The sequence below is a fragment of the Myodes glareolus genome, chromosome 1 (assembly GCF_982192425.1).
Source record: "Myodes glareolus chromosome 1, mMyoGla1.1, whole genome shotgun sequence".
NCBI classification, from domain to species: Eukaryota; Metazoa; Chordata; class Mammalia; order Rodentia; family Cricetidae; genus Myodes; species Myodes glareolus.
This window is the reverse complement of record NC_142026.1, coordinates 27,036,777-27,052,762: the sequence shown is the minus strand read 5'-3', so window position 1 is coordinate 27,052,762 and position 15,986 is coordinate 27,036,777. Positions and strand designations below refer to the sequence as shown.

At 42.9% G+C, this 15,986-nt stretch overlaps 1 protein-coding gene across 1 annotated transcript in view; it reads right to left on the bottom strand.

Annotated features, from left to right (window-relative positions):
• LOC125416392 (nuclear body protein SP140-like protein) overlaps nt 1-12,449 on the bottom strand; it is a 61,851-nt gene extending 49,402 nt beyond the window's left edge. The window contains exons 1-5 of the mRNA XM_087905015.1: nt 12,274-12,449; nt 6,057-6,219; nt 4,997-5,165; nt 4,026-4,097; nt 126-203 (exon numbers count right to left, since the gene is read on the bottom strand). Coding sequence (XP_087761141.1) covers nt 126-203; nt 4,026-4,097; nt 4,997-5,165; nt 6,057-6,219; nt 12,274-12,305 — 514 coding nt within the window. The 5' untranslated portion in view covers nt 12,306-12,449. The remainder of the gene's footprint in view (nt 1-125; nt 204-4,025; nt 4,098-4,996; nt 5,166-6,056; nt 6,220-12,273) is intronic.
• Nucleotides 12,450-15,986: the final 3,537 nt, after the last annotated feature.

Here is a 15,986-nt window from a genome sequence, read left to right as displayed (position 1 = left end):
ACCTCTATGGTTTCTTCTCTCTGAGAATATAAAGAAGAGGGTAAGGGAGGGGGGTAAGGAAAGGGGAGAAGACAACTTCTCTCTTGCAGTTTCACTAGCTAAATGGTAAGTAAAGGCTCACTCACCTCCATTGCATTGTGGGAGGCTAGGTACCTCCTCTGTCTGTTCATCATTCATTTGGGAACTTCCAGGAATACAAGAGGCTAAAAAGAAAGAAGAATACAACAAATCATGCAGGGGGACCTCAGTTTGCTCAGGTGAGAACCAGGAAGCTAATGGACTATAAGAAAATAAGGAGGACAAGGGATCAAAATGGAAACATTTACTGTGCAATACAAAAAGTGAGTAGAGCAAGGCACCGTCTTTCCCCAGCAGCCACTACATCAACATGAACAAAGCATCCACATAGTCTACTCCTGAGAATCGGGTTCTTCCAAACGGGAGTCACAAGCTTTTCTCCCTGTTCCACACAAAAAGGCAAAGGGTCCAAGAAGAACCAGGGAGTCAAAGTAACTAAGAAAGTTTTATACAATCTATTCTCTTGAAGAACAAGAAAGGCAGACAGGAAGGTGGGAAGTTTAGGGAGGAAAATGAACAGAATTCTTATGACAGCAAGAAGTTGTTGAACTAAAGGGGAGAGGAGGGTGTGCCACCTGCATGTCTGAGTGTCTTGTAGAGTTGGAGACAATGCATTTGATGGAGCAAGACTGAGTGAGGAAAGGCATCTGAGACTAAGGACTGTTTCTGAAGTTGTAAGGTAAAAACAAGAGATCTGATGTCGAGGGGGGTCCTATGAAGAAGGCTCGGTAGTTAAGAGTGCTTGCTGCTCTTCCAGAAGACTCAGGTTCAATTCCCAGTGTCCCTTGGAAACTCACAACTGTCTGCAATTTCAGAGGCAAGGGGTTTGACACCCTCTTCTGTCCTCCTAAACACCAATCAAGAATGTGGTGCAGACAGACAGATAGATGCAGGCAAAACTCTCATACATATAAATATAAATTAAAATAAGAGAGCAAGAGAGAGAGAGAGAGAGAGAGAGAGAGAGAGAGAGAGAGAGAGAGATATGATTTTTTTGTTGTTGGAAAAGGGAGAAGATGGACAGGGGTGATACGTGGAAGACTGAGCTACACTGGTGAGGGGCAGTCACTAACAACCCATGCTGAGACAGAGACACCAGCAAAGAAGGCAGGTCCGCTGCCAAAACAGACACTATGGGCAACTGTGCAAGCATCTTCTTGGAGAACATCTGGATAGAGGAGTCTCTGAGAGAGTTGCGTGAAGACATCCAAGCCTGCAGATAGGAAACTGACAGGCAAGTTGGGGTTTGTATTTGGGAATTACAGATGGGAGCAGATAAGAGTGCCTGGGAGAGATTGATCACCCTTGCACATTTTCCAAGGCTGCTTGAAATGTTAGCAACAATAATCTGAAAACTCACAGTTAGCATGCTCACCTTAAGTCAAGAGTTGGGTTTGGCTAGGCCCTTCAGTGTCTCAATCTGTTTTCTCTCTCCATGAAGATAATTTTTGCTCTCAATTGAATTAAAATTTTATTGTTATTATTACGTTGTAGATGTTGTTGTTATCGTATTTATATGGGAATGGGAGAGTGTTGCACATACCATGACACATACATGGAGGCCACAAGACAGCTTACAGGAATCAGCTCTCTTTATCAAACTCAGGTCATCAAGTTTGAGAGCACATGACATTTAACTGGCCTTCTACTGGGTTTTAGTTCATTCTTCTTTATCTTTTCTCTGTGTGTAGGTCTGATGACTCCCCTATTAGCATCTATTAGCATCTTCCCTTTACATAATTTTCGCCACATTTTAAACTCTGTGCCTTGTTTTATAATTGAGATTAGCTCTCTCTCTCTCTCTCTCACACACACACACACACATACACACACACACACACACACATACACACACACACACACTGTTCTCATTTCTCTAGTTCAGTCTGTTTTCTTTAGTTAACTTGCTGTTTTTGGTTTTTCCAACTTAAATTTGAATCTAAACCTTTCTTTTCTGCCCTTTCTGCATGTTCTGTTTTATAATCCTTTCATGTCATAGGAAGGTCTTGTTCACCGTGGACAAAGAAGAGGACCTTGCCAAGTCCTCTTCAAAGGTCTTCTCCAAGGGTTTTATCAATTTCAGTTGTACTCCCCATTCCCAACCAAAGGGAAAGTAGCTAAAGGGGATCAATCCTCCTCAGTACTGTACCCAAAATGGTGATATTACGATTCCATGTCTATTTAGGTAAAACCAGTAATCACTCAGAGCCCCAGATTTGATGGCTCCATCTGGAGTTCTCAGCTTCCCTCTCTTGATGTACAATCTGTACTCAAGAAAATCTCAACCAGGCTGAATTTTGATTTCTGTCCTGATTGTGTCTCCTGAAAACAATTCAAAAGCTAAACATAATCTGGCCATCTGTGGGGAGGGGTGGGAGAAAAGAAAAGAATGGAGGGTTGGAAAGATGAATGGATGGATGGTTGAAAGAATGGATGAACAGATGGACAGACGAATAGACAAGTAAACAGACTGACAGGTGGATTGGTATGTGGGTGAGTCAGTGGGTGTGTGCATAGATGGATTGGTAGATGTATAGATCAGCAGTAGATGGATAACTAGATGGCTGGGTTGGTACATGGATGACAGATTGGTGAACAGGAAAGGAGGTAAAAGGAATGAAGGTTCTTCTCTGTGACAATGGAAATAAAGCTACTTAGAAAATAGGTCATTGAAATCTGCATCACTGGGGCTGGAGAAATGACACAGTGGTTAAGGTCAGTGACTGTTCTTCCAGAGGTCCTGAGTTCAGTTCCCAGCACCCACACAGTGGCTCACAACTTCAGTTCCAGAGGTCTGACACCCTCACGCAGAAAACATGCAGGTGAAACATCAGGGCACATAAAATAAAATTAATTAATTAAAAGAGAAAAGAAATTTGTGTCACCTTCTGTACTTCTGATTTGCCTCCTCCACTCATTGTAAAGAAGGTTTCTGGGTCATTAAAGAGAAAAAAACATGAAAGACAGTTGGTAATGACCTGAATTCATACCTGATGTGAATAGGCGGGACTCTGAGAGAGTATCAAGTCACTGCCTAAGAGTGGGCATGCTTGCACCTCCAAGATTTGCCAATGTCTGTGAGCAGCTCACCTGGCCCCATCTCCTTTTCCCGTCTCCAGCACCATCTTCCCACACTGCTGTCTCTACACCATGCATCTATTTATGGAGTTCATCGATTTGACATTCTCTTGCTGACTGCTGCCCTATCTTTCCATTTCTGTCTTCCCTCTCTTCATCTATTTTTATAGATTTTGCACATTTCCCCTAATGCCACATTTCATTGTTCCTATGTGATCTCTAGCAAATGTGTTTAAATTTTTCACTTTCTTATCAGACTCCATCCTGAGAACACATTCGTGTGACGTATGATAACATTTTAACATAGGATGGACCACGTTAAGACAAACATCACATAGGCTGATATGATCAGTGAGTGAGTGACCCAATAACTGGAATCTTTAGGGGCAGAGCACTCTACAGTGTCAATCAATAAAGAACTCACCTCATGACACATTTCTCAGAAATTCTTCCCATTATTAAGTGACACATGGCTATATATTAAGCTACATTGATTTAGATAAACTCAAGTCTGCTTAGGAATCTCCTGTTCTTGCCTCTAATCTCTATTTTTATGAATTTGTACCCTTTAAATACCCAAAAGCTCTTCTATTCAGAGACTCACCCTCCTTCCTTTCTTGTCTCCCACTGGGGACAGCAACCACAAGCAGAACAAAAGTGTGTGTGTGTGTGTGTGTGTGTGTGTATTTTTGTGTGTTGTGTGTGCATGTGTGCACAAATGTGTGCTTTGTGTGTGCATGCATGTGCATGTGTGTATGTATGCTTGCATGTGCGTGTGCCTGTGCATGTGTTGGGAATGGTGAGGCGAGAAGGGTGAAGACAGGTAAAAAGCATCAGTGAGGTAATTTGCAATCTAAGAACGTAATCACCTTCTCTAACACCTCCCAGCAGTCTGGGCCTCTCATCAGCATCTCTTCCATTTATCCTATGATTGTTGGACCCTGAAGAGAAATAAGACAATGACCGATTCAGACAGCATTGAGGCAGAGACCTCCAAGCACTCTTCCAGAGGGCCGGCCCTCAGCATCTCATGTGAGATGCTTGCTCCCATCCACCTAGAGTCCTGCTCTGTCTCTTTTCTCTCTGCTCATTCCTATTACTTTCTTCTCATCTTTTGGTCCCCAGTGCTGTTCTTCTACAATATAAAGCATCATGTCTGCCTCAGCCTTTTTCTTCCTTGTTGATCTCAATGCTCTTAAGCACATCCTCCTTTCATCTCTGAGCTTCCTTTGACCCTAGAGCTCTTATCTCCATGTGACAGGCTCCAGTTCTACCATCTCTCTGCTTCACCTTTGTATCAGGCTCAGCACACTCCTCATGTCCCCAAGATCTCCCGTGAGAACCATATTCAGTGATCCTAGTCACTCAACTCTAAAGGCCCACCTTCTTTTCATACTCTACGTTGACACAGAGAGCCCTCTCTGGTACCTGGGTCCAAGAGGGGTTTCCCTTGTGATGTCTATTTTTGTCAAAGAAGGAAGTTGATGTAGGACTCCACTGAATGGTAAATTTTCTGATGCAAGGGGCATATTTTTATTGTTGGACATGTCTGTAAGCATCAGAGACCCTGCTCCTTTCTAAGGAAACTTGCCATTTATAGTGTGTCTTAATAATATGAAACACAGGTTCGAGCTGAACACTTATCCCCATGTTACATGGCCTATGTGTAAGCTCCTGACTACATGGGCCATGTGTATTTCCTACATTAGCCCTGGGTTTGGCATGTCATAGTCCCTCAGTAAATTCTATGATAACTATCAGTGAAAAAAAATGAATGAGTAATTGAATGAACGAATGAAATTGCCTTGAACTCCCAGAAACAGGTGAGAGCTATAGTTACCATCTGGAAAGTTTCTTAGAGTCTCCTTTAAGTCTGGGTAGGCCTTCAGATGCGTCGCGCTGAATATCACTTTGAGAAGCGATAGGCTAAACTCGTTCTGTAGGTCACTGAGGATGTCATACACTACCCTTTCCGGTGGGATCAGGTTTTCACAACTTTGTTGAGAATTCTTAAAAATATTGAAGGAAGAATTATGTCACAACGGATTTATGAATTTATAAGAGAGGCTTAGAGTGGTTCAAATGCCATTTGATTTCTTGTGAAGTGTCTGAGTTTTGCATTGATCAGGTGACATCTTACATGTCCTCTCTGTAATGACAGACCCGTGCTTATCCGAGAGCAGCTCTGGTGCTGACACACAGTTGACAGGAAAGAGTAGCTCTGAAGAATAATCAAAAGATGTGTCTGTAAGAGCCAGGCCAAGATGCTTCACTGTGAATTTAACAGGCCATGAGAGGCTGGGACCAGACAGTAACTCCCCAGAGATTGACCTGGTCTGCAGGGCTCAAGGCAACCAAGTGAGCATCCTGGCCATAGGGCAAAGGCTTGTTGTCATTATCCCCAGGGGACCCCGTCACCAACCTTTACTACATTCTAGTGCCTCAGTGGTGCTGGAACAACAAGGAACAATTGGGAGAGAGAGAAGCAAGCATGACTTCTGGTTCTTTTCTCACGTGACCCAACTGCCTGTGACTTTCAAAACTCTCAGGCTCCAGGATTTGGAATAAGTAAACTTTGTAAGGAAGCACTTCTTGGACGTGTCCACTTGCATTCTATTTTCTGTTGTTACACTGCACAAGTAAACCTGGGGTTCCCTTCCCTTTAGAGCATTCCCACACCCCATCCATCCCCTGTCATCATGTGCCTCAGCCCCGATTACTGAAAGGACCTATAGGAATGTTTCTTGTGATGCCTGCTTTTCCTGTCACCTCTGACTTCCAAGAAGTGGAGGTTCCCACTCCCTGGAGGCCCTTCAGCCTGTTGGCAGCATCCTGAGGTTCAAAGGAATACAGCACAGGGCAAACTTATTGTCAGGGCTGAGTTCCTTCTCCTCACTCACCTGGAACTTCTGCTCAGAGATGTAGCCGCGGTCTCGGAGGCTCATAAGGAAAGGAAAGGGCTTGGTGATGGCGCTCGCGATCTCCACCTTATTTTCTCTGAAGTGATTGAAGATGAGCCCATAGTCAGCTGACTCCTCTTCGCTCAGGTACCCTGAGCTTGCCCTAAGGGATACATTTCATGTAGAAATAGAAACTGGTTTACAGAGGCTACCAATGACTGGATAACTTCTGGTATGAAGGATGGTCCACTTAAAGGAACAATTTGAAGTACAATTGAAACTTTAAACATCTACAATGGTGGTGCAAGTTGTGATGCTTTGGGTTTTATTTGTGTGAGTCAGGCTACCACCTGTAAGTCTGGCTTGCGTGGAATTTGCTATGTAGACCAGGCTAACCTCAGAGATTCTCCTGAGTGCTCCACCATACTCAACACAATGACTGATTTTAATTGTCAACCTGACATACTCGAAAATCATCTGAGATTGTGTGAGTCGTAAGGGACTGTCTAGATTAAGGTGGTCTATGGATCCATCAGTCTGGGTGTGTCTTCATTATGCTAATTGCTAGGGGAAGATCCAGCCCACTGTGGGCAGCACCAATTCCTAGGTTGGAGGATCCTGGGCAGCCTTAAGTGTCGGGAATAAGTTGAACACTCACAGGCACTCTTGCATTCTCTTCTCTCTGCTCTGGATTATGGGTATGACCAGTGGCTTCAAGGAAGCATTGCAAGGAAGCCTAGACTTCCCTTCAATGATGAACGGTAACCTGGACCTATGAGAGTATAAGTTCTTTCTCCACCAGGTCACCTTGTGTCAGGGTCTCTTATCACAGCCACAGAAATGAACAATCCATTGACGGCAAGGTACAGGGAAACAGCAAAGATTGGTACATCCTCTTCTTCCAGCTCATGTGTGAGGGCAAAACTGATAAGAGGTTGATGCAGGACTGAGAAAGCGTTCTATCCAAGCACACACTGAGTGGCTCATCCTCTAATGTTTCACATGTTTTCTTCTCTCCTCCTTGCTCCCTACTTCCCTGTAGTGATGGGTGGGGGTCTCTCTAACAACTCAGAACCAGCACTTATTAACCATGTCATCCTCAGCTATGGTGCCTAACATCGCAGGTGGCTGCTGCTCTCTGCCCAAAGACAGAGTCCAGAAAAAGGACCCTCTAGGGAAGGGAGGGTCCAGAAGCCCAATGAGACTTGGAAGCTGTTTGTTCATGCTATCGAGCCCATTCTGGCGGACAAATGGAAACAAATTATGTCGGATAATACAATGGCAGAAGCAAGAAACCTGGGCATAGTACAAGGGTCTGTAGTCATGGCATCCTGGAGGCTGAAGCAGAAGGACCATCATGGCCTACATAGTGATTTACTTCCTTTATAATATTACTGAGTATTTCCACCATCACAGTATTGGCACATGTAGAGATCAGAGGACAACTTTGTAGAGTGGAGTTGGTTCTCTCTTTTCACTCTTTTACGGGTTCTGGTCATCAAACTCAGGTTGCCTGGTTTGCCTGGGACGCTCCTTTACCCACTGAGTCATTTGTTAGCCCTGACCTAGTGACTTCAAGGCAGGCCTGAGCTATATAGCAAGACCCTGTCTCAAATAATGAAAAAAAGAAATCAATACCAACCAGCAAATTTCTACCACAAAACACATGGCAGGAGGGCTATGAGTTGGTTCCGTGGACAAAGAACTTGCCCTTTAGTGTAATGACCTGAGTTCAACCCTGGAACCCACAGGGTAGAAGGAGAGAACCAGCTCCTGCAAGTGGGGGAGGAGAAGAGTAAAATCATGATACGTAAGTATGAAGATGCCGTGATGAGCTCCACTATTTTGTACGCTAACCCAAATAATGAATAAAAACATAAAAAACATTAAAATGGGGCACATTTTTCTTTTTGCCTTTTGTTTATTTTAGAATTTTATCATGTTTTTGAAAATTTCAAACATAAATACTGTATATCATTTCTACTTCTTCCTTTCTCCCTCAAGTCCCCCATGCTTTCCTTATCCACTCTCCCTCAAATACCTTCTTTAATTATTATCACATATATATTTATGCAAATACATATACAGAGATAGGTAGATGATAGACAGACCAACAGACAGACAGATAGATAGAATCTGCTGAGATCTTTTAGTGTTATTCCTATGTATATGTGTTTAGGGCTGACCACTAGGCACTGGACAACCTAACAGAACGAGGTCATCCCTGGAGGATACTGGTTAATTCTCGCCTTCTCAGAAGCCATCAATTCCCTGTAGCTCTTCACCTAGGGGTGGAGCCTTGTGAGAGGCCCTCCCCCATCCACACCATCACATCAACTGGTGCTGTCACTCAGGGTACAATTTTTTAAAAAAAAAATGTTTAAAATGTCACCTAAATGCTAAATCATTGAGAATGGTGACTTTCGGGGCATAATCTGACCAACACTGACACTGCTCAAGACTTTTACAGATGTCACTGAGGACACGCTCTTCTCAGACTAATACTGAAATACCATCTGCTCTTTATCTCTTTCCTTCTCCCGAAAGTATCCAGCGCACTTCTCAGAGGTTCACTGGGCTATGCCATCATAGCAGATTAGACACAGAAGTAACCAGGGACACCTAGGAACTTTGCCTAAACAGGAGAGTAAAGGCATTTTCAAGAACTTAAAGCAAGATTACATCCTCTCCTTTATTGTTATTTTAGAAAATATTGTTATTTTCCATAAAAATACATTACTTGTGATAGTCATTGGCCTGTTGCTACTACTTTTAAGAATAAATATTCTAAAAGTCTGAAGTTTATAACTAATAGTAACTCATATTAGATTTAACCCAGAAAACTAGCTTTAGACACTCCCCATAATTTTTAAGAAAAAAAGGGGGTGTGGTTATGCACACCTCTAATCCCAACACTTCAGAGGCAGAGAGGCAGGAGGTTCACCATGAGTTCAAGGCCAGCCTGGTCTACATAGTGAATTCCAGGCTAGTCAGAGCTACATGACAAACAAACACAAAGGGTATCAAAGATATCCAATGTCCAAAATCTTCAGAAGCATTATGTTTCACAAAGAGTCTATATTCCACATGTAATATAATAACAAAATTACACAGTAATTTCTATCTTAAACTTAAGGAGGTTTTGTGTGTGTGTGTGTGTGTGTGTGTGTGTGTGTGTGTGTGTGTGTGCTCATGTATATGTGCCTGGTATTGGGGTAAGGGGTCCAGGTGCTCTCACCTTTTTTTTTTTTTTGAGACAAGATCTTTCACTGAACCTGAATATCATTAATTCAGCCAGAGATTAGCTGGCCAGTGAACTTCAGAGAGCAAACTGTGTCCACTGCCCTAATTCTGGAGTTAAAAACACACCTCACCACATCCAGATCTTATGTGGGTTCTACGGATCTGAACCCAGCTCCTCATAAGTGAACTGGAGCAAAACCAGGAGTTAGAGCTGAATTATTTCACAGAAGGTAAATTAAAACTGTGCAGTTTCACATTGGATGCTGCGACCAAACTAAAGGAATGCAGCAAATTAACCAGAAACCCAAGAGTGCCATGGTGTCAAAACTAAACTACAAATGCCGCAAAGCAATAAGCAGTGAAGAAAATAGACTGTTTAGCAAAAACAAAGAATTGTAAGATACAAAGGTTTCTCCAAAAATCATTCTCAAGAGGATGCCCAGAAGAAATCTCCAGTACTAAAAAAGAAAAACAAAACAAGACCAAAAAGAAAAAAAAAAAAACAATTGATGAAGGACTTCAAGGAAAAAAGAATCATAAAGTGCTGTGGACTAAAGTAAGTAAAAAACCTGAAAAGAAAGTGTAGTGATATTGTGTTTGTGTTTTAATCAATAAAGCTTGCCTAGAGATAAGAGTGCAGAGCTAAGCCACTAGAGGCCAGGCGGTGGTGGCGCACACCTTTAATCCCAGCACTAGGGCAGTAGAGAAAGACAGGGATATGGCTAGGCAGAGAGAGGAATGTAAAGTGGGAGGACAGGAGAGTGGATGTAGTCAGAGGACGCTGTCTGGGGACAGAGGTCAAAGGTCTCTCTAGCGGCTGGCTGCACTGCTTTTCTGATCTCTCAGCCATCAACCCCCTACTATCTGATTCCAGGTTTTTAATTGAGAATATTAGAGTTGGTGCTACAGAAAAGGAAGGCCGAAAAAAGTAAAACGAAATTATTCATAAACGTGGCAGATGTTGCCCTGTGTTCATAATCAGTCTAAATGTGAATTGTCTAAATATAACCACTAAAAATAGAATACATTTGAAAACTGCAACTAATGTTGTAAAGAAAAGAGAGTCACTTTAGGAGCTGGTGAGATGTCTCAGTAGATAAAGACCCTGAGCCAGGTCTAAGCCAGGACCTGAGTTTGATCCCCGAGGCCTACATGGTGGAAGGAGAGAATCCACTCCCACAAGTTGTCCTCTGATCTTAATATACACACTGTGTATATAATATATGCACTTGCACACATACAATAAATGAATGTAATTTCAAAATAAAAAACCCTATGGGTGTAAACAGGTAAAAAGATGGCCCTTTCTCCTGCTCTGAAGTTAAAAAAAAAAATTAAGGCTGATTTGCACCAAAGACAGTGGCTCGGGGAAAATGTGTAGCATGAAATGTGTGATCAAATCTAAGAGAGGTCCATATGAAAATCTTCTGAAGAATCAGGAAAAATAAGAAAAGCAATTTCATCCTAAATGAAAACAAAAAATGGAATAAAAATTCATGTAGAAGTCCATAAAATTAAAATGAGTTAGCATTGTCCTTACACCAAACTACTCCTTTGGAAATATTGATAAAGTTATCTTTATCTTTTTAAATTATATCTCTAGTCAGGTTAACAAGGAACAAACAAACAAACAACAAGACACAAGCTATGAATTCCTCAGACATTGAAAGGGCAGCAGAGACGATAGAGCAGCCATCCCTGTATCTGCAGATTGGTTGACGGCAGCAACAAAAGTGACCAAATGTATTTAAAAACTGAAACTACCAAAATTCACTATCGAAGAGACGTGTCACCTAAACAGACTTGTAGTAAAGAAACTGAACCAGTAATTTATACCACCCCACTCCCAAAAGAGACAGCAGTCTGTCAGTATCACTATTGGATTTGACCAAATTTCATTAGAGAAACGATGCTTTCTTAGAACTGTTGCAGGACCAGAAGTAGCCTTGACTGAGTCCCCTGTTAGAGGACAATTAGCTCCATACACTTTTGTCTTAATTCTTCTATTTTCTTTTGCAATTGTGTATGTGTGTCTGTCTCGATGTGTGTCTCCGGCATGGAAGCTCAGTGCATTTGGGGGACTTAAGGGGATGTCTGGTCTCCTGGAGCTGGAGTCAGAGGCAATTGGAAGCCCCAGGATGGGTGTTGGGACGCAACCCATTATGAACTCTTAACCACTGGGTCATCTCTCCAGTCCCTCTTCCCATGTGTGTGTGTTAGATAATTTCGATCCATTTCTAATCACTATGTAGCCAGCATAGGTTAAAAAAAAAAAGTTTAAGGCTTAAAGACAGCACACACTCCGCATCTGCTTCCATTAGTCATTGGTCTTCATCACCTTTTGCTTCCTCCATGAACTGACCTAAGCCACATAGGAGGACTCAGAGCTCAACTGTTCCCAACTCAGACTGAGAAAAACTTGGCAACAGAAGGAATTAGGTTTTCAGTTTGTCTTAATGGTCATTTTTGGACAAAGTTATCTTTCAAAATGATAATTAGGGAAAGATGAGTGGTCAGAGCCCCAATGAACCAGCCACTCCTACAGGAGCTCCCAGAAGTCCACACAGTGTCAGCCCAGTTATGTGGCAGGAGCAAAGAATGAAGTGAGGTGAGTTGAGGTGGCTATAGGACTCTCCAATAGCTAGCCAACAGCAATGAAAACTGCTGTGCCCCCCCCCAACACACACACCTTTTTTTGGTTTTTCACAACAGGGTTTCTCTGTAGCTTTGAAGCCTGTCCTAGAACTAGCTCTTCTAGACCAGGCTGGTCTAGAACTCACAGAGATCCACCTGCCTCTCCATCCCGTTTGCTGGGATTAAAGGCATGCACCAATACTGCCTGGTTTGCCCCAGTTCTTAATCTCCTTGTCTCAAGTTCCCGTGGATCCATGGACCCAGCCTGGGAGGCCCTAGTAACACAAATAAACATCGATCTTAGCAGAGACACAGGACAAGGGGAAGGGAAAGGATTTACCTGCTACTGGATCCATTGTCCCCTCCTGCCATCCCCTACACAGCCCCGAAGGTGCCCTGAGCCAAGGAGTGTACCACCTCTGAGCCTCTGGGATGTTCAGAAAGAACCCTTTCCAGGTCCTTCAAAGAGGAGGAAAAAGAAAGTGAAACCCACTCAGCTGTGACATACTTGGCTGCATTCACACTTGCTTTGGTCCCTTATGTCTGGCGGGCTTCCCCCCTCCACCCTTCCCCCTCACTCTGCACGCTCCCCATCCTGCCTCTGGCCAGTCTCTTCCCAGAGGGGAGGAGCAAAGACAACTCAAGTTTCTAGTAAACTGGGATCCCTGGTTCACTCCAAGGAAAGGTGGGAGAGTCTGTCAGCTCAGGGCTCAGAGCTGTCTGAGAAGAGGTGGCTGCGAAAACGGGAAGGAAGTGGCTCCTTTGTCCTTTGCTGGGGTGGTGCCTGGAAGGACAAGGAAGAGTAGGTTGTCCATATCTCTCAGACCTGTGACTGTCCTGGCACCTTAGTGAGCCAGAGCTATAGAGTTGGACCTGATATTTCAGCCCCAGACTAGGAAAAGCCTGAAGGTGTGGCCTCCTAAAGTTCTTGGAACTTCTGAATGTAGGGAGACTCAAGAAAGCCCTCTCCCCTGCCTCCTCCAACCAAAGGAAGTTCAGAGAACCCAGGCAGAATAGGTTGTTCAAGTATGCCCTTGAGAGCTGGGCAACAAAGGGCTTCAGCAATTTCACCTAGTTATTTGAAAACAAGAAATTTCTTGTAGGATGTGGACAGAATTCATAGCTAGGGCTATAGCCCCTCAAGGACAGGACAGATCTGAAGGATGGGTAGTGTAGGAGAATTGTTTGTATTCTGTCAATCAGATTTTAAATAAATGCTGATTGGCCAGGCAGGAAGTATAGGTGGGACAGGTGGGGCATAGAGAACAGGAGTGTATTCTGGGAAGCAGGAAGCTCCCTCAGTATTTCTGCCCAGATCACGGAAGAGCTGGAAGTGATCTGCCCCTCTGAAAAAAAGTACCGAGCCATGTGGCTAACATAGATAAGAATAATGGATTAATATAAGCTACAAGAGCTAATAAGAAGCCTGAGCAATGAGCCAATCAGTTTATAACCTATGGAGACCTCTGTGTGATTTTCTTTGGGACTTGCAGGCTGTGGGAACTGGGCAGGACAGAAACCTCAACAAGCCTGGCCCTCATGTTACTGGGCTATATAAATTATAAGAGCTAATACGAAGCCTGAGCTAATGGGTCAATCAGTTTATCATTAATATAGACTCTTTGTGTGATTTTCTTTGGGATCAAACAGTTGTGGGATATGGTGGGAGGACAGAAACCCCAACAAGCAGTCCCTCATGCTACAGAATGGTGCCCGTGTCGATAACTGCATCCACAGAAAGTCTGAGAAAGCTTGGGAAAGAGTAGATTAAAGCATGTTTTCTTGCTAGCAACAATTTCTCGGGTCTACTCTGCTTCCTAGAGGCAAGCAAGAGCTCTCATCTAAGAGAGGCTTCCTGACTCAGCTTTAGCTGCAAAACCCTGCAGCTCTTTAAGAGGTCCTGCCATGAAACACTTAAATGGTGTTGATGAAAAGTTGACCACATGCTTTTTGGTTTTTCAGCCATAGCAGGCAAAAAGCCACACCCTTTGAAAATGCTGGCCATCATGCCATGACAAACTCTGACTCTTTCAGTCAGACAATCAGAATTTGTATTATTTGGCTGTAGTTTGTGAGGACACTGCTGCAACTTGCTTGCTGCTGGGGACCTTGAAATGCCATAGAGTTGTGGCAATAAACATGGCTACAGCCCGTACCTCCGCCAAGAGGCAGAAATCACAGAAAGCTAAGGAATGGGCTGGATCCAGTCATCAAAGCCATGGCTTTAATCCTACCCGTATTGCTTGGTAAATTTAAAAGTCATGTGGTCAGAAAAAGAGAGATATTCAGTAAAGAGAGATTCAAAGACAAAAAAACCTCTTAATGGTTTACTGTGTTTAAATATATATGCAGGCTAAAGTCTAAAGTCCTTAAAATTAAAAAAAGAGAGTAGTTGGGTGTGGTGGTGCACACCTTTAATCCCAACACTTGGTAGACAGAAGCAGGCCAACCTCTGTTAATTCAAGGCATGGTGGTGCACACCTTTAATCCCAGCACTTGGGAGGCAGAGACAGGCAGACCTCTGTGAGTTCAAGAACAGCCTGTTCTACAGAGGGAGTTCCAGGACAGTCAAAGATGTACAGAAAACCTGTCTCAAAAAGTAAAAGTTAAAAATAAAAGAAATAGAGGTTAAAATAAAGCCACATAAAGATGGAAAATACACAGAAAATCTGGATACTGTATGTTTTTATGCTCTTTGTTTGGAATGCTGAGAAAGGAGAAACAGCTGCTAAAAGATATTTGCTTATAGATGCTGCTGAATTAATCCAGGATAGGTATTTTGAAAATATCTTGACTTCAAAATTGAAGTCAAAAGGTATATTACTGTTACTGAGTAAAGGTGGGGCAATGAGAACAGGAGAATTCTGGGAAGGAGGAAGACAATTCCTCCTCTGTTCTGTCTCAACCACCTAGGAAGCAAGATATGACCTGCCACATTGAAAAAGGTTCTGAGCCATGTGACTAATATAGATCAGAATAAAGGGCTATATAAGTTATAAGCGCTAATACGAAGCCTGAACTAATGGGCCAATCAGTTTATCATTAGTATAGACTCTCTTTGTGATTTTCTTTGGGGCCAATCAGCTGTGGGACCTGGTGGGAGGACAGAAACCCCAACAAACAGGCCCTCATGCTACAGTTGAGTGTATTAAATTTATTTTGTACAACTTTATCACTTACACCTAAGCCTCCAGTAAGTTAGAAAAATAGCTTCAAGTGGAAAGGTAACGAAAGAGGAGTAAGAGACAGTGGCGGTGCACACCTTCATTCTCAGTGCTCCAGAGTCAGGGAGAGTCAAACTGCAAATAAAACAAACAAACAACAAACACAATATGGAAATACAAGCAGAATACAGCATCAAAGACAAGGTAGATAGGGCTGAAGTCCTGTGCTGAATTCAAGGGTCAGACCTCTGCTGAAGAAGAAAATTTCTGGCCTTCAGGAACAGGTCCCAAGAGTACAGCGATGAACAAACAAAACCGTACACCAAAAAGTACACTTAATGAATATTTATTTATATGACATTTTCATACCAAACTTAGCTGTGTAACAGTCAATCTGTGGTTACCTGGACCTGTAGTCCAGGAGGGATTTGTTTTTGCCAAGAATAGGGGTATTTTTTCTGGGCAGGGGACACGAAATTGGGGAGATGACCTGTGTCTTCATTGTGGCATGATTTTATTTGGTGAAATTCACCAAAATCATTGCTTTAGATGAATACATTTAACATATCTATAAAACTGTGCTAAAATATATAGTCTTAATAGGCTCTCACTTGGTGTGAATGACCAGGAGAGGTTTTAACATTAATACTATATTCTTGAGTATGTTGGTATATAATGACGTCTTTTGTCCTTATTTATATCTGTCTACTGGAATAGCTTTTCTTGCTCTAAAGTTTTCTTGGGGTGGGGCATTTTTCTGGTTCACAAGCCTGCCCTTATGCCCCCACATACTCTGCATGAACTTGAACTTGCCTTGTACCCCCTCCTCTCTCAGTCCCCATCCCTGGGAGAGTCTGGGTCAAGCCTGCTGCTCTGATTCTACTTGGCT